The 24,066-nt window shown below is 47.8% G+C and overlaps 1 protein-coding gene across 1 annotated transcript in view; it reads right to left on the bottom strand.

The window, feature by feature from the left end:
• Positions 1-8,625: 8,625 nt before the first annotated feature.
• The window catches only part of cdh2 (cadherin 2, type 1, N-cadherin (neuronal)), a 174,154-nt gene continuing 158,713 nt past the window's right edge, over positions 8,626-24,066 (bottom strand). The window contains exons 11-16 of the mRNA XM_069922573.1: positions 23,572-23,714; positions 18,213-18,446; positions 15,313-15,546; positions 13,216-13,355; positions 10,899-11,063; positions 8,626-10,052 (exon numbers count right to left, since the gene is read on the bottom strand). Of these exons, the coding sequence (XP_069778674.1) occupies positions 9,843-10,052; positions 10,899-11,063; positions 13,216-13,355; positions 15,313-15,546; positions 18,213-18,446; positions 23,572-23,714 (1,126 nt within the window). The 3' untranslated portion in view covers positions 8,626-9,842. The remainder of the gene's footprint in view (positions 10,053-10,898; positions 11,064-13,215; positions 13,356-15,312; positions 15,547-18,212; positions 18,447-23,571; positions 23,715-24,066) is intronic.

Genomic DNA, 24,066 nt, shown 5'->3' with positions numbered 1-24,066 from the left:
TACTGCGGGTGTCAAACTCTGCACGTCAACTCGATCCAGCCCATTCAATATTCAAGACCCCCCCCTCCCCCCTTGGCCTTCTAAACTCCAGTGGGTGCAGGCCCAGAGCTATCATATGTCCTCATGTGTAAGCCCTCTCATCCCTAGTATCACTCAGTTCCTGGGGGCCGATGACTCCAAAAGACCACCAGACTTTATTAACTTGAAGAAGGGATCAGGCTGCATCTCCCACCGACGTTGCGAGACCTGTCGAGTTCCTCCAGCATTTCTGTGCTTTAACTGAACGCCTGGCTGGTGTTTGGATGGTGGCGTTTACCCCCTTGGGAGAGAATGCCAAGGAGTTGTGCAGAGCAGAAACAAGGCCCTTCGGCCCACCACGTCTATACCCTGCCCATTTATTGGGAGATGCAAAAGGCTGCAAATGCTGCAACCTGGAGCTAAAAGAAACCGAGATGCGGGAGGAATTCAGCGAGCCAGGCAGCATCCATCCATGGAGGGGGTCAGTTGACATTTTGGGTTGTGATGCTTCCTCAGGACTGCTGGTGACTTCCAGACGGAAGGAGGAGTAAAACTCTGCTGGAGGAAGAGGAACGCAGAGACCACATCAACAGTAGATAAAGAATGGTCAAGGTTTTTAGGAGCCCCTCATCGAGACTGGGGGGGGGGGTAGAAACTAACTGGACAGTCAGGGACCCGGGGTCATATCCAGCACTGTCTGTAAGGAGTTTATACGTTCTCCCCGTGTCTGCGCGGGCTCCTGTTTCCTCCCACCATTTGAAACGCAGCAGGGCATGGTAGGTTCATGGGGTGTAAATTGAGCAGCATGGACTCGTGGGCCTAAATTGCCTGTTACCGTGCTGAATGCCTAAATTTAAATCTAAAATTTATGGGATTCATAGGTTAAATGGGTGTATTTGGCCGGCATGGGCTGTTACCCATAACTGTACCCCATGAGACCACAAGACATAGAAGCAGAAAAAGGCACTTCAGCCCATCGAGTCTGCCCCGCCATTCAATCATGAGCTGATCCATTTTCCCACTCAGCCCCACTGCCCGGCCTTCTCCACATAACTTTGGAGGCCCTGGCTCATCAATCTGACTCACACATCTGCGCTGGACTTCTCCAGGTGCTCCAGTTTCCTCCCAAAAACGTACAGGAGTTGAAGTATCATTGGAGAATTTGGGTGGCTCGTGGGCATGCTGTGTGTTGGGACAAGATAGAATCGACGCACGAGGAGCACTTTGGGGGCAAGAGCGGGCGGATTCCTGCTTGTGGACCTTGGCACAGACCAGAGGGGTTGAAGGGCCTTGTCGCTTGCTGTGTTGCAGTTTTCTACTACCTCCCGGAATCGACAGCCCACAAACTCCTACTCTCTCCGAGAAGCCTTTGATGCTGTGTGTCCAACTTGCATTGACCAGACTCCACGTTGGGGGCTAATTCATTTCCCTGTACAAGAGTGAGGGAACAGTAATGACCCTTCAGACGGATTGTTAAGCAGTCATCTCGTCATTTGGCCCTTATGGATTCAAAATTCCTTTACTGTCATGCAATAGTGCAGAACATGTAATACAGGTACACAATCCTTTATCCGGAACCCTTGGAGGACAGTGCGTTCCGGATTTTTCCGGAATTCAGAAGAAAAGCCAACTGCCCCAGATTTAAGCCCACTCAAATTGTGCTGCCATATCCACCCCCTTCCAGTCACACTGGCGTCTCTCCCCCCTGCCCGCCTGAGACACCCTGCCGTCTCTCTTCCCCCGTCCGAGTCACGCTGCCGTCTCTCCCCGTCCGCCCGCCCGAGTCACGCTGCCGTCTCTCTCTCCCCCCCCACACGCCCAAGTCGCGGTGCCGTCTCTCCCGCCCACTCGAGTTGCGTTGCCATCTCTCTCTCTCTCCCTCCGCTGTACCAGCCCAGGAAAAATAAATGCCAGATTTTGGAGCTTTCCAGATTTTAGACATCCGGATAAAGGGATTGCGCACCTGTATTACACAAAGTGGCCTCCTGCCTGCTGTAAGGTAGAGTTTCCATTAGCCTTACATTATAGGAGATAGAGTCTCTTCAGAGACACAGTGTCCGGGGATTCCCCTCCAGCCCCCCTGAAGCTGCACAGACTCCTGTTCCATCCATCAGCCATCCAGAGCTGCAGATCCAAACCTCCGACGCGATCAGGAAGCCTTCAGCACCCGAGGCCCCTTCAGGAGCCCTTCTTAGCCTCAGCCCCCTCAAATCCCAGCTCCAACATGTGGTTCACACGAGCCAGTCTCCAAGCAGCCTGTGCCGGTCCCCCCACCCCCAACCCCGACCACGTCGCCCCCACCCCCCCACATGGGTTCCTCAGCTGCTGAGCCCCTCGCCGTGGTCACCATCCTTTGGGGTAATCTCCTCTGCTTCTCCTCATCAGGGGGCGCTTCTCCCCATTTTCTGGTGCCCTGCACTGTCTGCTGCCAACCCACCCATCCTCCCGAGGAGACTGAAACCCACCTCGTGGCCGCTATTGAGCACAGGTGCCATCTTGGGCCCCAACTTTGCGGTTGCAGGATTTTACATTCCGAACACTGCGGGCTCCTCTATCTGGCCATTTAACGCCTGTACGGTTTAAATCTTTGGAGCAGCATCGTGTCTCTGCTTCCCCGAGAGCACCAGCAGCTCTGGCATTTTTCCGATACAAAGGTCACACCTTACCTGTTCCTCACGTGGGTAATCCATTACCTCAAAGCGTGACCCCTGGTTCCAAGAGGAAAAGAGCCACTCCCCATTCACCCTCATGCCCCTTGCTCCCAACTGGCCATTCATTAAGACCTCATTGGTTGGTAAATCTCCAGGGACACAGGTTCGATCCCAACTTCGGGCACTGTCCAAGTGGAGTTCCCACGATCTCCATGATTGTGGTGGGACTGGATGTCTCCCACATCCCAGGCATGCGGGCTGGTGGGTTAATTGGCAGCTACATAATGCCCCCACACCCCTTCCTTGTATGAGAGCTGGGGTGTGGAGGGGAATTCATTTCTGGCATTCGTTTCAAGCGGAATAGAAGACAAGGGTTATCACACCTAGGAGGCAGGAGGATCGATGGGGACAGGAGAGAGAGGGAAAGGAAACAGGCAGGCGGGGCACCTCCATAACAAGTGTACCATTTTGCATACTGTGGTGGGGGATGACCTACCAGGGACAAGCCACTGTAATCTGGTCCTTTGGCTAAGAAGGGAAGGGAAAAGGTGAGCTGTAATGCTAGGGGGACAGATGATAGGTTCTGTGGAAGAAATCGAGTGTCCCGGAAGCTGTTTCCTTCCTGGTGCCAGAGTCTTTGATATCGCAGATCGAGTTCATGACATTCTCAGGAGAGAGGGTGAGCAGCTAGATGTGGTGGTCCATGTAGGGACCAATGGTGTGAGTAGAAAGGGTGAGGAGGTCCTACAAGGAGAGTTCAGGGAGTTAGGCACTAGGTTGAAGGACAGGACCTCCAGGGTAGTGATCTCAGGATTGTTCAGCATGTGAAGTTTAACATATGGCTAAAGACATCGTGCAGGAGGGAGGGCCTCAGGTTTCTGGATCATTGGGCTCCCTTCCTGGGAAGGTGGGGACCTGTTTCGATGGGATAGTTTGCACCTGAACTGGAGGGGAATTAATATCCTTGCGGGAAGGTTTGCTGGTACTGCTCTGGGGGTTTAAACTAGATTTACAGGGGGAGAGAAAAGATGATGAAAAGACAATGTAAAGTCAGAAAATAAAGGGTTGTACATGGTTGTAAATACTCTCAATGTTCTGAGGTTCCATTGTTTCAGATGTGATAGAATGGGGTGGGGGGGAATTGAAAGGGGGAGGTGTGGCATTGCTCATCAGGGAAAATATTCCAGCTGTGTTCAGGCAGGACAGACCAGAGGGCTTGTCTACTGAGGCTATATGGATGGTGCTGAGGAACGGAAAAAGTATCCCCACACTCATGGAGTTGCATTATAGACTGTACAATAGTCGGCGATAATTGGAGGAGAAAATCTGTAGAGATATCAGACACCTGCAGGAAACAATTTTTAAAAATTTTAGGCATACAGCACGGTAATTGGCCACTTCGGCCCTCGAGTCCATGCCGCCAAATTTACACCCCATTGACCTATAACCCCGAACGTTGGGAGGAAACCAGAGCCACCGGCGAAATCCACACAGACACGAGGAGAGTGTACAAACTCTTTGTTGTGATAGTAGGATATTTTAATTTTTCCACATACTGACTGAGACTCCCATACTATAGAAGGACTGGATGGCTTGGAGTTTGTCCAATTTGTTCAGGAAAGTTTTCTAAATCAATATATAGAGATACCAATTAGAGACAGTGCAATACTGGATCTCCTATTAGGGAACGAGACGAGACAGGTGCCAATGTATGGAGAAACATTTTGGTCCCAGTGATCATATTGCCATTACTTTCGAGTTAATTATGGAGGATGGGTCTGAGCTTTGGGTTGAGATTCTAAACTGGAGCAAGGCTCATTTTGAAGAAATGAGAAAGGACGTAGAAAGCTGTATGTTTGTGTGCTTTTGCATCGAGGACCGGAGAATGCCGTTTTATCAGGTTGTACTTGTACAATCAGATGACACTTCAAATTGACTTGACCTGAAAGTGTGGATTGTGATAAGTTGTTTTTGGGCAAGGATGTGTGAGTTAAGTGGAGTTCCTTCAAAGGTGAAATGTTGAGAGGACAGATTGTATGTTCCTGTCAGGATTAAAGGCAAGGTTAGCAGGCAGAGGGGACCTTAGTTTTTGAGGGATATTGGGGATCTGGTTCAGAAGAGAGTGGAATAACAGGTATAGGCAACATGGAGCAAATGAGATCCTTGAGGAGTATAAAAAATGCAAGAAAAAAGATCAGGAAGGTCAAAGACACGAGGTTTCTGTGGCAGAGAATGTGAAGGAAAATCCTAAAGGTTTCTACAGGTATATTAGGAAAGGGACAAAATTGGTCCCCTTGAAGAGTGGTCGCCTTCGTATGGAGCCAAGAGATGGGGGAAGCTCTTAATTTTTTTGCATCGGTATTCACTCAAGAAACTGGCTGAGACTAGGGAAGTAAGGAAAACAAGCAGTGAGGTCATGGAACCTATACAGATTAAGGAAATAAGGAGGGTAGATGGTGACAGGATTTTCCCTCGGACCTTGTGAGACTAGTGCAGGGGCTCTGGCAGAAATATTTAAAAGTCTTTGGCCACAGGTGTGCTGCCGGAGAATTGGAGGGGAGCTCATGCGTCATTGTTTAGAAAAAGCTCCAAAAGTAACCCAGCAAATGATAGACTGGTGAGCCTGACATCATTCATAGGCCAAGTTATTGGAAGGGGTTCCAAGTATTTGGATAACTAGGAAATGACATGTGACAAGTGGTGGGTATTGGGGATCAGTGCTGGGACCACTGGTGTTTGTCATCTATATAAATGATAGGGAAAATAATGTGGTAAATTGGATCAGCAAGTTTGCAGAGGACACTAGGATTGGAGATGTTGTGGACAGTGAGGAAGGTTTTCAAATCTGCAGAGGGATCTGGACCAGATTGGGCTGAAAAATGGCAGGTGGAATTTAATGCAGACAAGTTTGAGGTGTAGTTTAGAAGGACAAACTAAGGTTGAAACTGCATGGTAAATAGTCGGGCACTGAGGATTCTGGGAATACAGACACATAATTCCTTGAAAGTGGCGTCACAAATCAAGTTACTGAGTACAGTAGACCCCAACTTATGATGAGTTTGGTAGGATTCCCATCATAGTCAAAAATAAGGCAAGTTGAAAAAGCACAAAACAGGTTGTAAAAGCGTGAGAACAGTGCCACTACGGAACCATTATAATTTTGAAAGATCGTATGTTGGACCATCATAATAAGGGGCCCATCTGTATAGGAGTAAGGATGTTATGGTAAAGTTGTATATTGGTGGGGCCAAATTTGGAGTATTGGGTGCAGTTTTGGTCATCAAACTAGAGGAAAAATATCAGTAAGATAGAAGAGGCACAGATAAGATTTACTAGGATGTTACCTGGACTTTGGGAACCGAATTACAGGGAAAGGTGAAACATGTTAGGACTTTATTGTCTGAGCGCAGAAGAATGAGGGGAGATTTGATATAGGTATTTAAAGATGGAGTAAATGCAAGTAATCTTTTCCAGGATGTATTTAAGGCAGAGATTGATGGGCTCTTGATTAGCCAGGGCATCAAAGGTTATGGGGAGAAGGCCAGGCAGTGGGGTTGAGTGAGAAAATGGGTCAGCTCATGATTGAATGGTGGGGCAGACTCGATGGGCCATTTCTCCTTCTATGTCTTATGGGAGTGAGTTCACAAGAATGTCGGTGTGAAAAGGAATTGTTCCATGAGTTGGAAGCGGAGGCCATTTCAGACCATCTAGTCACCACAAGTCAGGAAGGATGCAGCATGAAAGAGAGTGCAGAAGAGATTCACCAGGACGATTTCTGGAATGGAGAGTTGTCGTTACATGAAGAGATGGGGGAGGCTGGGTTAATATTAACTGGTGAAGAAATAACATTATAGAGGTTAGAACCACAGAACATTCAGGCCCCCTTGGCCCTTCTAGTCTATGCTGAACCATTTTTTTTGTGGCAAGTCCCACTGACCTGCACCATGTCCATATCCCTCCGTACCTCTCCCATCCATGTACCTGTCCAAATTCTTAAATGTTAAAATTGAGCCCTCATTCACTGCCTCAGCTGGCAGTTCATTCCACACTCCTACCACTCTGTAAAAAACATCCCCCCTAAACTTTTCCCCTTTTACTCTTAACCCATGTCTCACTTAGGGGAAAAAAGCCTAACTACATTTACTCTATCTGTCCCCATCATTTTAAATCCCTCTATCACATTCCCCCTCATTCTTCTACATTCCAGGGAATAAAGTCCTAGCCTGTTTAGCCTTTCCCCGTAGCTCAGTCCGGGCAACAACAAAGAAATCTTGGTACCCTTTTTATTGATATCTTTCCTGTAGTTTGGTGACCAGAACTGCACACAGTACTCCAAATAGGACCTCAGCAATGTCTTATACAACTTTACCCATAAAATCCCAACTCCTGTACTCAATACTTTGATTTATGAAGGCCAATATGCCAAAAGCGCCCTTTACAACCCTATCCACTTGTGATGCCACTTTCAGGGAATTATGTATCTGTATTCCCAGATCCCCCTGTTCTACCGCACCCCTTAGTGCCCAACCATTTACCTTCCAAAATGCAAAACCTCCCACTTGTTGGCGTTAAATTCCATCCACAAATTTTCAGTCCTTTTATCAGCTGGTCTAGATCCCTCTGCAAGCTTCGAAAACCTTCTTCGCTGCCCACATCTCCTCCAATCTTAGTGTCATCTGCAAACTTGCTGATCCAGTATACCACCTTATCATCCAAATCATTGATAGGAGTCGACAAACAATGGTCCCAGCATCAATCCCTGAGGCACACCACTAGTCACAGGCCTCCAGTCTGAGAAGCATCATCCACCACAAGTCTCTGGCTTCTCCCGTTCAGCCATTGTTGAATTCAGTTCACTACTTCACCATGAATACCGAGTGTCTGAACCTTCCTGACTGACCCCCATGTGGGACCTTGTCAAAGGCCTTAGTCCCTGTAGTCAACATCCACAGCCTCTCCTTCAGCAACTTTCCTGGTAACCTCCTCGAAAACCCCTAAGGTTGGTTAAGATGGATTCATAAAATTTTTGAGGGCATTGGTCGGGAGCATTGAGCGCCAGGGCTTTTTTCTTGGAGAAACGAAGGATGAGAGGAGACTTAATTGAAGCGTAGAAGATTATGAGGGACTTATTTAGGGTGGACAGTCAACACCTTTTTCCCAGGGTGACAATAACAAATTGCAGAGGAATTTGTGAAAAAGTTGAAGGGAGGGAGGTTTAGGGGAAATGTCAGAGGTACTTTTTTTTTTGCACAGACAGTGGTGGGTGCCTGGAATGTGTTGCTGGAGGGTGGAACAATAGGGACATTTTTAAAAAAAAAGTTGGCGTGCTGTGAAAGAAAAGTGCGTGGGAAAAAGTGTTCAGCATGGACTGGAAGAGCAGTGGTTAACACAACACTGTCAAAGCGCCAGTAACCTGCGTTTGAATCTGGCGCGAGAAGGGATAGGTTGTTGTGGAGATTTCTGCAGGCTAGTAAAACATCATAGGCCGAAGAGCCTGGACTGCGCTGTAATGCTCCAGATAGGACTTTCCTAAGAGCAAGGGAATCTAGGACAGGTTTTAAGGCGAGAGAGGAGAAAATTGTAAAGCAATTTGGGGGCTAGCTTTTACCATCGAGAGCGGAGGGTGGAATGGAATGAGCTTCTGGGAGTGGTGGGGGGGGGGAGGGAAATGCAGTTCCAATATCGAAAAGGCACTTCAACAGGCAAGTGGGATTGGAAAGGAATGGGTGGGAGATGGCGACGTACTGCGGACTGGGGGGTTAGCCAAGACAAGATGGGCCAAAGAGCCTGCTTCCATGCTGTTTGTCTAGATTCTGTATCCTCAATCATATGGCCGACAGCTGTGTCACCTTCCATTTGGGAGAACTCATTCAACACGAACTGGTTTTTTTTGCACTGACAATAAATGGTTAAACTTCTTCAAGCGTAATCACAAAATAAAGCCAACAGCAAAAAAAAAAATTCAAAAAGTAGCCTTTAATTTATTTTGGGGGAGGGGGGTGTGGGGCAGAGGTGCAAAACTCCTACGTTGGCGCACAGTTAAACACCATTCCCACTCCAAAGGTTCTCTTGAATTAGTGTCTCCAGCGACTACCCTACCCTCTGTCTTTTTGGTACAAATGATGTAAAATGCTTGTGCTAGTTAAGATTTACAAAGAAAATACCCAGCGTTGACCCGGCCTCCCTATGTTCCCAATCTCTCAAGAATCACTGACTTCCTCCAGGATTATTTTCCATCGAAATTTCACCAACTATCAAGGGGGTGGGGGAAGGGGTCAACAATACATGCAACGAAAGAAAGAAAAACCTTGGATTTGCTCCTTTTTTTTGTCCTTTTTAAGTATTTTTTTCTCAAATGGGTTCTGAAGATCTTGTCGACTACATCTTTTAACAATATGTACATTTCATTTTATACAACGGATTTAAAAAGAAAAAAAAAATTCTACGGCAAAGATTCTTCAGCATCAATTCTCGGTGCGGGGCATAGACACAAGTTCTTCCGTCCAAGTGTAAATTTCTACGGCCAATTCCCCCTTTGAGAAGGGAAAATAACTCCAGAAGCCCCCCCCCCCCCACCCCCCGTTACAAAATCAGGAAGCAATCTCCATTATTCAGTTCTGAATTCACGACCAACTCTCTCTCTCGCCCAGAATCTCGTGACAGTCCTCGCTTAACTAAAAAAAACAGCGAGTTTACAAAATTTGGTGTTATTAGCATCTTTCTTAAAACTAAAAAAAAATAACTCGTCATTTTCCAACCAATGTTTTCCCCTTCCCGTCCCCATTTCACCTGGGGATAAAGAAATAATCAATTCTAAAAACAAATCAGAGCTGTTATTAAAGCATGTAACTTAACTCTAAGGATTCAGATCAAGAAATGTACAAAAAGGCACAAAATTGCAGTGCTTCTGTACGTTGAAGTTCGTGTGACAGAGCTCTTGTAACCAATTATTTTCACCGATTATCCCACTGATGCATACTCTACAACCTACACCAAAGGTTTCGACAAGCGCCTGTTATAATCGACGAGAGAGCTAAAGCCTAGCCTTGATTCCTCTTGTGTGATGTGTATGTACGTTTGTTGCTTCTGCAGGGAACAAATCGGTTAAAAGTTTGTAGTCGGCAAAGCTTGGTCCAGGATAAAGAGGAGAGCGGGACCCCCTCCCCCCCCCCCCTAGAGGTCACTGCCCCCGCCGTACATGTCTGCCAGCTTCTTGAACCGTGGTCCCCAGTCGTTCAGGTAGTCGTAGTCCTGGTCTCCACCGGAGCTCGTGGAGTTGAGGGAGCTCAAGGACCCCGCCGTGGAACCACTCCCCTCGTAGTCGAAGACCAGCAGCGAGTCGTAGGGAGGTGCGGTGGGATCGTTGTCCGCGGCCTTGAGACCCTGGAAGGTTGGAGAAAACGACTGCATTAGATTTCGGCTCAAGACTAGGTCACTCAACAGGTCAGATTTCAGATTTATTGTCAGAGTGCACACGTGACATCACGTACAACCCTGAGATTCTCTTTCCCGCGGGTCAGGCAGAATGACCACTTATTGGCAGTGCAAAAGAAACTGTGCACAATGTACACAAGCAAACAAATCAAGAAATTAAGCAAATTGAAATACAGAGAGGTAAAAAAACCAATAAAGTGCACGTTAGAGTCTTTAAATGAGACCTTGATTGAGTTTGTTGTTGAGGAGTCTGGTGGTGGTGGGGGGAGAGCAGCTGTGAGGGATAGCGAGTCTTGAGGCACTAAAAACTCTTTCCTGATGGTACCAGCAAGAATCTAATGCTGGAAAATGAGAACACAGTGGCAAGAGGCCAAAACTATTCCACCATTTTATAAAACGACTCCTGATCTGGCCATGGACTCAGCTGTTCCCCATAACCCTTAATTCTCCTACTATTCAAAAATCTAACTGCGTCTTAAAATACATTCAGTGAGGCAGCCTCCTTGGGCAGAGAATTCCACATATTCACTACCTCCCAGCCAACGGATTGCTTAGTATCTATGTAAGACATCATAAAGGACCTCCTCCATCACCCTGGTCACAACCTACCTTCAGGCAGAAGGTGCGGAAGCCTGAAGACTAGCACCTCAAGGTTTAGGAACAGTTTCTTTCCACAGCTATCAGGCCCTTGAACCCCCCCCCACAGATCGGCGCACTCTACTGAAACATTACTGACAAGTGCCAGCGGGCCGCCCAAATACTCTGTCCCGTTGCGAAGGCAGCTGAGGGGCGTACCTCATTGATGAAGTCTCCAATGTCACCGGGATGAGGGGCAGCTGAACGGACGGGGTACTGTGGTTCAGCATGGATGGGTCTTTCGTCGACTCGTCTGATTCCCATCGGTTTGATGGCATCTGGCTCCATTGTGTCCGGCTGCTGAAGTTGACTGAGGTCATAATCCTGTGGGAACCAACGTAACAGCATCAGAGGATTATGGGGCACAGTGTGCACAAAGCAGGAAGAACTACCTCTATTTACATAGCCCCTTAGACATGGGTGTGGTAGAGGTGTGAACGCAGTACCTCCCTCATCCCAGATGGGGCCAGGGACTCGCCCGGCTTTTGCCAGTGGTGATCCCCCAGATTAGTCAACTCCTCGGCAGAGTATTCCCAGGTCCTGGTGGTCTCTCAGGGGCCTGGGCCACCCCCATATGTGGCTTCCTCCGCACCCCTCATGAGGAAGGACTGATGGAGAGCCCCCGTACCCGTCACTGGTCTGGCCTGCACGCCCACAGTGAACTGGGTTCTACACGAGCTCACAGTTGTAGAGAGATACCAGAGAATTAGAAATGAGGAGGAACCGGCCATCTGATCCATTGAGCCTGATCCGCTATTTAGTGAAATTATGGGCTGATTGGCTGTGGGCTTGGCTCCGCTTATCTGCACTTTCCCCAGAAGCTTTATAAGGCACAGAAAAAAATTCCAAAGACGTTAAGATATTTCTGGGACTTGGGTTGAATTAGAGGGAAAGGTTGAATGGTTAAGAACATAAGAAATGGGAGCAGGAGTTGGCCATCCGGCCCACTGAGCCTTCTCCACCATTCAATGATGACCTCCACCTCCCCTGCCTTTTCCCTGTATGCCTTTAATTCCCTTATATGTAAAAACCTGTTAAGAACTTTATTTGCTGGATTGTCAGAAGATGGTGGTGGGGGGGGGGGGGGGGGGTGGGTGGATTTGATGGAGGTATACAAATTTATGAGAGAAACATATGCTGTGTTTTTCCATCGAGGGTGAGTGAGACATGGGTGAAAGGTGAAATATTTAAGGTGAACTTCTTCACACAAAGAGGGGTGGGAGTGAACAACGAGCTGCCAGATGAAGTGATAGATACAGGTTCGATTTTGACATAAATTTGGACAGGCACATGGATGGGAGGGGAACAGAGGACTATGGATTGGAACTAAGCAAAATAATAGTTCACAGACTAAATTTAAATGAGACGTACAGCACCGTAACAGGCCTTTCGACCCTTGCTGCCCAAATACAACAATCCATCTACAACCCCTGTATGTTTTTGGAAGGTGGGAGAAAACTGGAGGATGGGGAGGGAACCCACGCAGACACGGGGGAGAACGCACAGACAGCGTGGGATTCGAACCCTGGGTCGCTGGTGCTGTAAAGGTGTTGCACTACCTGTGACACTACCATGTTGGCCAAAGGACGAGAGGGGCTGAAAGGCCTGTTTGTGCATTACGGTTCTCTGCCACAAGGTAGTGCCTATCTGTGGTCACCCTTTTACGCCGTATCATACACTATCCCTTTTATATTTGCGTCAATTCCTCCCACATTTTACCCCTCACCCACACACCAGAGGCAGAATTCAACAGCCAATCACACCACTGGGGTCTGCAGGGGTAACCCACCGTTCCCTCTAAGCCCATGGTTCTCCGCCTTTTTCTTTCCACCCACATCCCACTTTAAGTAATCCCTGTGTCATCAGTGCTCAGTGATTAGTCAGGGATTGCTTAAGGTGGGATGTGGGTGGGAAGAAAAAGGCGGAGAACCCTGCTCTAAGCTGTGCACGTGCGCACACGGTTTGAAATGAGGGCACAAAGGCAGTTCATTCGCGCACAAAATGTTACCTAAAATAACGTAGCTATTAATAATTAAACTTATTGAAAATAATCTCTTAGCTTACTGTTTCTGATAACTAGTTAGCTTGTTAAACAAGTAGTCAATCATATGTGTATTATATTAAAACACGCCAGTACAGTTGTATGGGCCACGAGAGGCTGTACCAAAATGATCTTGAAACAATGTCAAGTTTACATTTGTATAAGTGTTTAGTGCACACATACTTTTGTCACAGGAAAGAAATTTGCACAAGATATTGTGCACATTGACCACTAAAAATTAGAGGGAACCTTAACATTGCCCACGTGGCCATAGGCAGAACATGCAAACTCCACACAGACAGCAGCGGAGGTGAGGATCGAACTTGGGTCTCCGCTGCGCCGACCCTGTCAGGGCAGATGGCAGAAGCAGATGCCAGGTGAACACGTCGCTCCTCGCCCAATCTCCTTCTCTTGGAAATGCCCATTCCCCCTCACCTGGTCCTCCTCCCCGCCACCTTCCTCGTCGTACTTCAGGATGTTATCGCGCACGTCGTCCTCGGGGTCTATCAGCAGCTGCTTGGCCTGTCGTTCCTTGTCTCGCCGCTTCATCCACACCACAAAAAGCAGGACTAGGACTGGAACACAGGAAGAGGTCAGAATTAACACAGGAAACTGTCACCGCATCCAAAGACATCCACTAGCCAACTGCTCGCTGTGTCCCTAACGTCTTCCAAAAGGTGGACCAACCTCTCGGGTGGGGTCTCCTCTTAGAATTTATCATCACCAAGATGTGTTTAAGAGCAAATCAGTTAGACATCTTATTCAGAGTTCAGCAAGTAAGTAAGACAGTGGTTAAGAAGGGGTATGGTATGTTGGCCTTAATTAGTTGGAGGATTGAATTCTGGATCCATGAGGTAATGTAGCAGCTGTGGCAGATGTTGTTTGTGTTCATATGCCACCATGTTGAAATAATGAGACCACACCTGAAGTTATCAGACAGCGAAGAGAAGAGTGTTTATTACAGTGTTATCAGGCTTGATATAGACACACAACATGTGACCTGGCATCATGACACCTGAAGTACTAATGACCTCATGACGTAGCCACATTGAGTAGGCTAGGGCTTCTCAGTCGACCTACACATGCTGCTGAGTCACTGTGCCTCGTGGCTGTAGTGGCCAGTTGCCGGTAGATAAGAGGCTGTTGTGTCTAGCCATCACAAGACGGGAGCTGTTAGCGGCGGTTCTGCCCACTCCCTCCAAGTATACACTGCTCTGATCAGACCACGCTTGGAGCACTGCTTTTAAATTTAAATTTAGACCTATAGCACGGTAACAGGTCATTTTGGACCACGAGCCCGTGCCACCCAATAAACCTACATCCATGATGTGTTCTGAACGGTGGGAGGAAACTTGAACTCCCAGAGAAGACCGAAACAGACACGGGGAGAACTTACAAATGTCTGACAGACAGTACGGGATTCGAACCCTGGTCCCAATTGCTGGCACAATAAAGGTGCTGCGCTAACTGTTACGCCAACCATTCCACCCTGGTTCAGTCCTCGTTATTAGAAGGATGTAAATGCTTCAGAGAAAGAGCAGAGGAGATCTACCAGGATGTTTTCTCGGGGCAAGTTGTCTTGTTAAACAGAGAGTGGTGGGTGCCCGGAATGCATTGCCGGGCTGGTACAATAGAGTTATTAAAAAGACTCTTCAATAGGCACATGGATGTAAGAAAAACAGAGGGCTCTGAGTATGAGGAACGTTTCAGGCTTCAGCCCTTCATCAAGGTATGAAAAAATGTAGACAGGGTCCTGAACAAAATGGAGTGGGGGGGGGGAAGGGAGAGGAGCACGGTCTCACAGGCAGGAGATAATAGGCGGCTGAGGGAACACCAGCAAACAGGGGAGGGGGGGGATGGCTCTGTGAATTGAAAGGGAAGGGGGAGGAGAGCTGGAGAAAAGAAGAGGATGGGGAAGAGGGGGAGAATGGACTAGTAGAAATTGCAGAAGTTGATATTACTGCCATCTGGTTGGATAGGAATATTAGGCGTTCTTCCGGTTTACGGGTGGTCTTGGTTTGGCAGTCCATGAGGCCATGGACAGACATGTCAACGCGGGAATAGAATGCAGAATGGAAATGGTTGGCCATGTTGGTCATTGATGCGGGCAGAGCAAAGATGCTCGGTGAATTGATCTCCCTCCAGACTGCGCCCAGTCTCTCTCATATAGAAGACATAACGGGAGCACCGGATGCAGTAGATGACCCCCGCAGAGTCACACGTGTTGCTCGTCTCAGAATGGCTGTTTGGGCCCCTGAATGGCAGTGAGAGTGGAGGTGTGGGTTTAAGTGTCGCATTTCCTGCAGCCGAGAGGGTGATGAGTGAACGAGGGGTAAATCACGGAGGGAGCAGTCCCTGTGGTGAGCAGAGGACAGGGGAAGATAGGTCTGGTGGTGGGATCACATTGGAGGTGGCAGAAATTGTGGAGGATAATTATTGCAGAGTAGGTCAGCCCAACCTGGTGGGCCCAAGGGCCGGTACCATGCTGTGATGTTCCGTGTGGAAAGTACTGCACGTTCTGATCCTACTCACTCAGTAGAATGATGATGCAGAGGAGGATGGCGATGATTGCACCGGTCCCAAGGCCAGCGGCGACGATCGCTTCCACGGACGTGCAGTCCCCGTTTTCATTGCATGGACAGACTTTGACCAGCAGCACTGATGTGGCGGACAAGGGTGGGTTCCCCGAGTCCATGATCATAATCGGGACCTCATAGAGGCCATCGTCCAAGATTCCAATCTTCAAACTCAGCTGAGCGTAATCTCCTACAAGGGGAGAGAGAGTTAGGGGATCCTTTGTCACCAAGATGGGTGCTGAAGGCAAAGTATTGTAAGTAGAGAAATTAGTTAGAGACATTAAGTAGAGATATTCAAACAGCAGCGAGTTGTAGAGGCAACGCAGACATGCAGCTAGTAGAGAATAGAAGGCCATTCAGCCCTTTGAACCTGCTACATTATTCAATTTATTGTCATCTCCTCACCTCAGTCCTAAATGGCTTCCCCCTTTCTCCTGAGACTGAGATCCCCTTTTCCCAACATCGGGAACATTCTTCCTGCATCTGTTCCGTATTGTCAGAATTTTATGTATCTCTGTGAGATCCACTCGCGTTCTTCTAAATTCCCATGTATAACCCTGGTCTATCTAATCTTTCTGCACCTGTCAATACAGGGATCAGGCTGGTGAACCTTCAATAGCAAATCATGTCCTTCCTCAGATAAGGGGACCAAAGCAGTGCACAGTACTCAATATGTGGCCTCATCAATGCCCGATAGAACTGCCAAATTCCAATAAATCCTGACCTGAGGTTCTGTCTGTGTGGAGTTTGCAAGTTCTTCCTGTGACCTCATGGGTTTCTTTTGGAAGCTCCAGGTTCTTTTCACATCCCAGTGGTTTAATTGGTCCCAGTGTATGGGTGAAGGGCAGAATCTGGGGTTGGGGGGGGGGGGGCTCGATGGGAGCAGAGAATTCTCATACGAAGCTCTGATGAAGCCAAGAAATTCTGGGATGAGGAAGAGACCCTGAAACCTCAGAGGGTCGGCGGAATGGTAGCGATCAGAGATGGGGAGGGAGAATTTGGACACAAGGATAAGAACATCCAGAAGGAGTTGTTCATGGGATTTGGTGCCATTTAGGGAACGGGATCAAGGCAAACTCAAAATTAGATGGAGCAGTCCACCAGAAGATACCTCCCAATATGCATGGGGATTTTTGGAAGGTGGGAAGGAAGGAGAAACAAAGCCAACCCAATAGAAAGAGTGCAGAGAAGATTTACTAGGCTGTTGCTTGGTCTTCAGGAGTTGAGTTACAGGGAAAGGTTAAACAGGATAGGACTTTATTTCCTGGAGAATGAGGGGTGATTTGATCAAAGGATTTAAAATGATGAGGGGGAAAGAGTAAATGGAGGTCGGCTATTTCCACTGAGGGTAGGTGAGATACAAACCAGAGGACATGGGCTAAGAGTGAAAGGGGAGAAGTTTAGAGGGAAACATGAGGGGGAACTTCTTCACACAGAGAGCAGTGAGAGTGGGGTACGAGTTCCAGCTGAGGTGGTGAATGCAGGCTCAATTTTAACATTTAAGAATTTGGACAGGTACATGAATGGGAGAGGTACGGAGGGATTTGAACTGGGTGCAGGTCAGTGGGACTAGGCAAATAAATATGGTTTGGTACAGACTAGAAGGGCTGAAGTGTTCTCTGGAAACTCCTGAGATGATCTTTTTCCACTGTGAGAAATAAGATACTTCTGTACTCCTTGCTACTGGGACTTGGAAGTCCACGTGGGAAATAGTTCACACCCTGCCCTTGAAGCAGTAACTGCTACACACCCAGCATCACCGTGCAGGAGTACCAACCCACTGCGGGAAGGGAGCCTCACTTCTGCTGAACATCACCATTTCCATCAGCAGATTCCTGGGATTGAGGTGTGTCTCGCAAATTTCTACAGGTCACCCAGCGAGAGCACTCTGACTGATTGCCTGACTGTCTGGAATGGAGATGTCAATGTACAAGACAGGAAAAGAATACTGACAGGAAAGGGGGTGGGGGGGGTTACAGAACATTACAGCAGTACAGGCCCTTTGGCCCATGATGTCATGCTGACCCATATAATCCTACTCAACAATCTAACCCTCCCCTACTTCACACCCATAACCCTCTATTTTTCTTGCATCCATGTGCCTGTCCAAGTCTTAAATGTCCCTATTGCACCAGCCTCCACCACCACCCCCAGCAATGCATTCCAGGAACCCACCACTCTCTGTGTAAGAAAAACGTAATCTATTGTCCCGCCTAAACTTTCCTCCCCTCACCTTATTTTTAATTTATAAAGAAATTTAGACACGATAAAAGGACATTTCAGCCCACAAGCCCGTGCCGCCCAATTTACACCCAATTGACCTACGAACTCCAGTAAGCCTTGAACAGTGGGAGGAAACCAGAGCCCCCCCAGGGAAAACCAGACATGGCGGGATTCTAACCCCAGTTCCAATTGCTGGTGCTGTAATAGCATTGCATTTATCGTGTCACCAGAGGACTAACACAGATGTCTTCTGGTGTATCCTACTGTGGCCCCAGGAAAAGACTGTTCACCCGATCTATGCCTTTCGTAATCTTGTCGACCTCTATTAAGCCTCCTCTCAACCTTCATTCCAAAGAGCAAAGCTCTCTGTGCGACAAAACTTAATCTGATGTCTCCCCTAAACTTTATTCCCTTCATCTTAAGCATTTGCTATTCTCATCACCACCCCCTCCCCTCCCACCAGGTCTAACCAGGTGCTGCACATGCCTTATCCATAGATACGCTTGGTGAACATTCCAATGTTCTCACTGTTATCAAAGCCTCTAATGTTTGCACCATCCCCGGTGGGAAGAGTCACACACTCAAGGATGGGAACCAGTGCTTTAACCCTTGGGAAGGCTCTTTCCTCCTTACCACTGAGGCGGGTTATGGTCCAGTTCCGCTTCACGTCCGCTGGGGTGTCGGGCAGCTCGAAGGCGAAAGGCCCGGTGTTGGGTTCAATGTCGAGGTCGATGGCCGTGATGTTAATGGCATTGGGATCTGGTTTCTCGCAGATGGAGACTTCCTGTGGGGACACTTGTGGGGCATTATCATTATCGTCCAGCAGTAGGATCATCAGGGTGCCTGTCCCACTCGCTGGAGGGATGCCTGGAGAACAAAGAGGAGAATCAGGATTCATCATTTAAAAAAAAATTATTTTATACACCATATGGTAGAAGCTGAATCCTGCCAGTGAAACCTGTGCCACCCAATTAACCACGCACACCTTTGGAACATGGGAGGATTCCAAAGCACCAGGGAAAATCCATGCAGATCTTGGGAAGAACTTAAAAACTCCTTATAGACAGCAATGGATTCAAACTGCGTAGCTGGCGCTGTAAAAGTGTTGTGTTAACTGTACTGCCCTAACACAGCACTCTAAAGAGACTCTCTTTTGCTCTTTGAAGAGGAGGTTCACCAGGTCGATTCCAAGAATGAAGGGGTTGGCCTATGAGGAGAGATGGAGTTGTCTGTGACTGTACTCGCTGGAATTTAGAAGAACGAGAGGGGATCTTAGAGTGACATATAAAATTATGAAAGTTAAGATAGAGGTAGGTAAGTTGTTGCCATTGATGGGGGTAGACCACAACTGTGGGACAGGGGTTCAAAATTCAGGGGAGTTAATCTGGGTTGGAGATGAGGAGGAAATGCTTTTCCCAAAGGGTGGGGAATGGGTGGAATTCGCTGCCCGTTGAAACAGTGGAGGCGACCTCAGTAAATGTATTTAGGACTAGCTTGGATAGAGTATTACGTGGTTGGGGGAATTGAAGAATATGGGAGAAAAGGCAGGTGGGTGGAGATGAGCCTCTCATTAGATCAGCCACAATCTCATTGAATGGCAGAGCAGGCTCAACGAGCCGGATGGCCGACTCCTGCTCCTAGTTCTTATGTTCTTGCATTTACTGTAAGGGTGCCGGGCAATGCGATACTAATGCCGATTCCGTCTACCTTATGGCAGACTGAAGGAAATTTTGTGCATTATTGCATTCCCTGTTTTCCTACATGGCAATAAAAGAATCTTGAATTCATTACCTTTGCATTACGGTCACCCCAGAATGTGGGTCAACTTGTTCAGTGAAACTCAAGGACAGACAATAAATGCTGGCTTTTCTTTCACCCCTTGCCTTCATTTAGGCAGGGTATTGAGTAGAAGGGGTTGTGTTGAGTCATTAGGTAGATTTAAAGCAGGGGTTGATGGGTTCTTAATTAGTGAGGGTGTCAAAGGTTGTGGGAAGAAGGCAGGAGAATGGGGTGGAGAGGAAGAATACATCAGCCGTGACTTGGATAGAGGAGCAGAATTGATGGGCCGAATCCCGCTCCTATGTCTTATGGTCTAAAAGTTGGGACCTCATGTTTCAGCTGCACAAGGCATTGGTGAGACCACATGGAATCCTGTGCACTGACCTGGTCGCCCAGATATAGGAAATACATCCATCCATAAGTTGGAATGGGTGCAGAGGACATTTGCCAGGACCTTGATGGGACTGGACGGCTTGAGTTACAGGAAGAGACTTTATTCCCAGGAGTGTCAGTGTATGAAGTTTATAAAATCCTAAGAGAGTAAAGTGAATGTTTTGTCTTTTTATGGGGTAGATCCAAGAACCAGAGGGCATATGTTTAAGGTAAGGGGGAGATAATTAAGAGTGACCTGAGGGGTATAATGTTCTAATCATTGGGTGGTCCGTGTCTGGAACAAGCTGCCAGAGGAACGCATGGAACAATTCTGACATTCAAAAGACCTTTGGACAGATTACAAATAGGAAGGACTTGGAAGATTATGACAAATGGGTCTAGTCCACTGGTCAGCATGAGCTGAAGGGCCTACTCTGAGCAGAATGTCCCCGATCCCTTGGCAAGGCAGCATTTCTTGCCCATCTCCTTCAGCAGGAGCTTCTCAGACCGCTGCCTTCCTTCTGGCGAAGGTGCTCCTGGCTGTGCTGGTGTTCCAGGATTTAGGGGCAGCGCAACTTGAGCTCGAAAACCTAAGGGAGTTTGTGCATGGCCTTCCTCTAGGTGCCCAGGTTTCAACCTACCATCCAAACACGAAAATGGTTGGTTGGTTAATTGGGTGGGAACAGGCGACGTAGGCCGGAAGAGCCTTCGACCATGTTACAGTGTTAAAATTTTCTAAAACTTTCGACCCAGTGACGGGGATGTTTTCTCAGTCAGGCTGATGGGAACCTGCAGATGGCAGTATTGTTCCACGGCAAATTAAACAAGCAAAAGTTCTTTTTAAATCACTTCAAACAAATTCTCCTGCCTAAGAATTAGGTCTAAGTGGTAGTTCAATCACTCAGCAAGCTAAAAGGGGTTAAGGCAAGTCACAAAGATATTACATACCAATAGCTCACACAGGATTGCACAGTACTTTTGGGGTAATATTCCCCAGGCAAGTCAACCATCTGTCTTGGGCACAAAATACTGTACTCCAGTGTCAGATAAGATCCAAACACTGTTAAAAAGAAACCGTGAGCCAGAAGCTGCTGTTGTCCCTGCACTTCCCCAAACTATTGTTTCAAAAAAGATTGTGCAAAGCTCAAAACCAGGACTGAAACCCACGGCAGAAACACATTCGCACTCACACTGACGCCAACTGCATCGGAACCAATCTGGAAGGGAACGCAGAGCACGGGTAACCTTCAGTTAATTTTACTCGGTTAACCGATGAGTTCTTCCTTAAATCTAGTTAACTAGTCACGTAAATACAGCACCTGTACAAATATCTTAAGCCAGAGGGAGGTGAAACTCTGGAATTTGCTGCCACAGGTAGAGACTGACAGGTATCTGAATAGTCAGGGTATCAACGGTTATGGGAAGAAGGCTGGGGAGTGAGGCTGAGTGGGAGAATTACAGAGTGGACTCGATGGGGCGAGCAGACTATTCTATAACTTATGATGTCATGGAAAACCATGCCTGCTTTAGATCTCGAGTTGTGGGTAGCTTGGACAATGAAAAGCAGCCAATACATTAGAAGACTCGCCCCAGCCCAGCTCTTCCTACCTGCTGTCAGGAAGAAGTGCATGGGAGATTGCAGGCACGGGAACCTGGAGCAAATAAACCTGCTGGAGGAACTCAGCAGTATCAGTCGGAGAGAAGTAACAGCCAAAGTCTTGGAGTCCTTCATCGAGTGGATCTGTCCCGGGGCCTCTCCCATGTTAATGCAATCACGAAGACGGCTCGCCAGTGGCTATTCTTCGTGAGGAGTTTGAGGAGGTTCAGGACGTCACCAAAGACTTGAAAATTTCTACAGGTGGACTGTGGAGAGCATTCTGACGGGTTGCATCACTACCTGGTGTGGAGGTGCCAACGCTCAGGGCAGGAAAAAGGCCACAAAGTTGTGAAGTCGGCCTGGGCCATCATGGCCTCATTCCGTTGAGGACCTCTACAAGAGGCAGTGTTTGAAGAAAGCAGGCTCTATTCTCAAGGACCCCCCACCCCGCCACCACCCAGGCCATGCTACCATCAGAAAGGAGGTACAGGGGCCTAAAGATGAACACCGACCGAATGGTACAAAAAGTTTCTTCCCCTCTGCCAATCAATGAACCAGAGACAGCCTCATTTTTTCTCTACTTTTGCACTAATTTATTTATTTTTAAAATGTAATTATAGCAATATTCACACCTGCAAAGCAATAAATTTCGTGACACATGTTTGTGACAGTAAATTCTGATAGATCATGCACACTGCCAGATTCAAGGGCAGTTTCTCCCCCTCTCCCATGATCAGACACACTACTAAAACAATGCTACCTTTTGCTCTGTACCAACTAACTCTCTCTCTCTCTCTCTCTCTCTCTCTGCTTTTAATGCTGTACTATGTATGGATTGACTTGCCGGATTGTTTGGAAAATGTACTTTCTCATTGTACCTCAGTACACGTGTGAATAAACTTTGAACCTCCACCCGTGCAGCTGAGCTCCCACCAATTTTACCAAGATCAACGAAGATTCTTCTTCCCCAAAGAGCAGCGCAGCGGGGAGTCAAGGGGCTGTTGGGAAGGAGGTACAGGTCCTTCTGCCCCACGAGCCTGTGCCACCCAATTACACCCATTAACCTACAAATCCCCGTACATCTTTGGGTGTGCAAAAAATAGAGGGTTAAGGGTGTGAGGGAGGGAAGGGTTTGATTGTTGTAGAGTAGGTTTCCATTGGTACATCATGAGATGATAAGTACTGTGCAGTAATGTTCTATGCCTTTTGAACGGTGAGAGGAAACCGGAGCACCCGGAGGAAACTCACGCAGACAGGGAGAACATACAAACTCTTTACAGACAGCGCTGGAAAATCACCGGTGCTGTAGTAGCTCTGAGCTAACCGTGTCGCACCCCCCCCTCCCCCACTCCAGCCACAGGATTCAAGAGCAAGGGGTTAGACACAGAGATCATGAAAGACCGGCAATATATTCCCATATTAGGATAGTGTCCCACTTGGAGGGGAACCGGCAAGGGTGGCTTCCCATTTGTGTTTCATCTGGGTGCCTTTTACGCAAAGAGTGTGGTGGGTGCCTAGAATGGGCTATCTGTGGCAATGGTGGAAGCAGACCAAGAAGCTTCTGGCTAAACACACAAATATGCAGCGAATGATTTTAGCATCTTGTTGGAGCAAACACGTGGGCCAAAGGGTCTATTCATATGCAGTCCTTTTGCACAGAAATGCCTTAACCGATGAGCATTCCCAGAAGTTTATTTCATTCCACCGTATGGGTATCCTTCCACTGAGGGGAAACAGAAAGGGAGGGGGAGGAAGAGGGAGGGCGAGGAGGAGAGAGGGGGGAGAGAGAGGGGAGAGAAAGAAAAAAAAGAAAGGGGGAGAGACAGAGAGGGTTTCGAGAAGGCAGCTGACATCATAAAGGACCCCCATCACCCTGGTCACAACTCTGCTCCAGCACCTCCAGGTTCAAGAACAGTTTCTTCCAAACAGCCATCAGGGTCTGCTCCCACAGGGTCACCAGAAAAGCAGTGTCCGCACTGTTGCAAAATCACTATTCTTTGGCACGAGAACAGTAAATATTTATGATGTATTTTTTGTGTATTAATTGTCTAGTTAATTTAATTACTTGGTCCATTGTTGTTTGTTTTATAAAGTACCTGTTCAGCTGCAACAAGTAAGAATTTTGGTGGATCTGCAGATTGTACATTGTAAATGACAGTAAACTCATCACAAACTAGGAACAGGAAGTGATCTTGATGTCCCCCCCCACCACTCATTGCCAAGACGATGGGGAACAGAACATACCACTGTCTGATGCCAGGAAAGTTGCATTGTACATGTTGTTCCTAACGTAGGGCGATTCCCGATCCAGTTCAGCGATCGTGGTGATCCGACCAAGGAGCGGATCAATTTTTAGCCAGTTCGCTGGATCCGACAGCTTTGAGTATCTGAAGTTCAAGTGAAAAGTTAGCTGGCAATTCTTAAAATTATGCGGTACTTATGGAGTTACATATCAACGGTCTCCGGTTCTTCTCTGCCCACTCAGTCCCACCCTCTTACTCTGCTCCACGCTAAGGTTTCTGCCACCAGCTGAGAAACCCCCTCAGGTCCCGTGCAAGAACCTGGAACAAGCATTAAACGATGCCACAGCAAAGACCGCCTGGTGGCCAACCAGGTCAGTTCCACACTGCAATGCCACACTGAGACCACGGCCTCGTGCACTGCAAGCCGAGGCCGCCTTCAAAATGGAGGAACATCACCTTATCAGAACATCAGCCAATAGGAGCAGAAATCCAGCCC

The sequence above is a fragment of the Narcine bancroftii genome, chromosome 2 (genome assembly GCF_036971445.1).
Source record: "Narcine bancroftii isolate sNarBan1 chromosome 2, sNarBan1.hap1, whole genome shotgun sequence".
Classification (NCBI taxonomy): domain Eukaryota; kingdom Metazoa; phylum Chordata; class Chondrichthyes; order Torpediniformes; family Narcinidae; genus Narcine; species Narcine bancroftii.
This window is presented reverse-complemented; position numbering and strand designations above follow the sequence as displayed.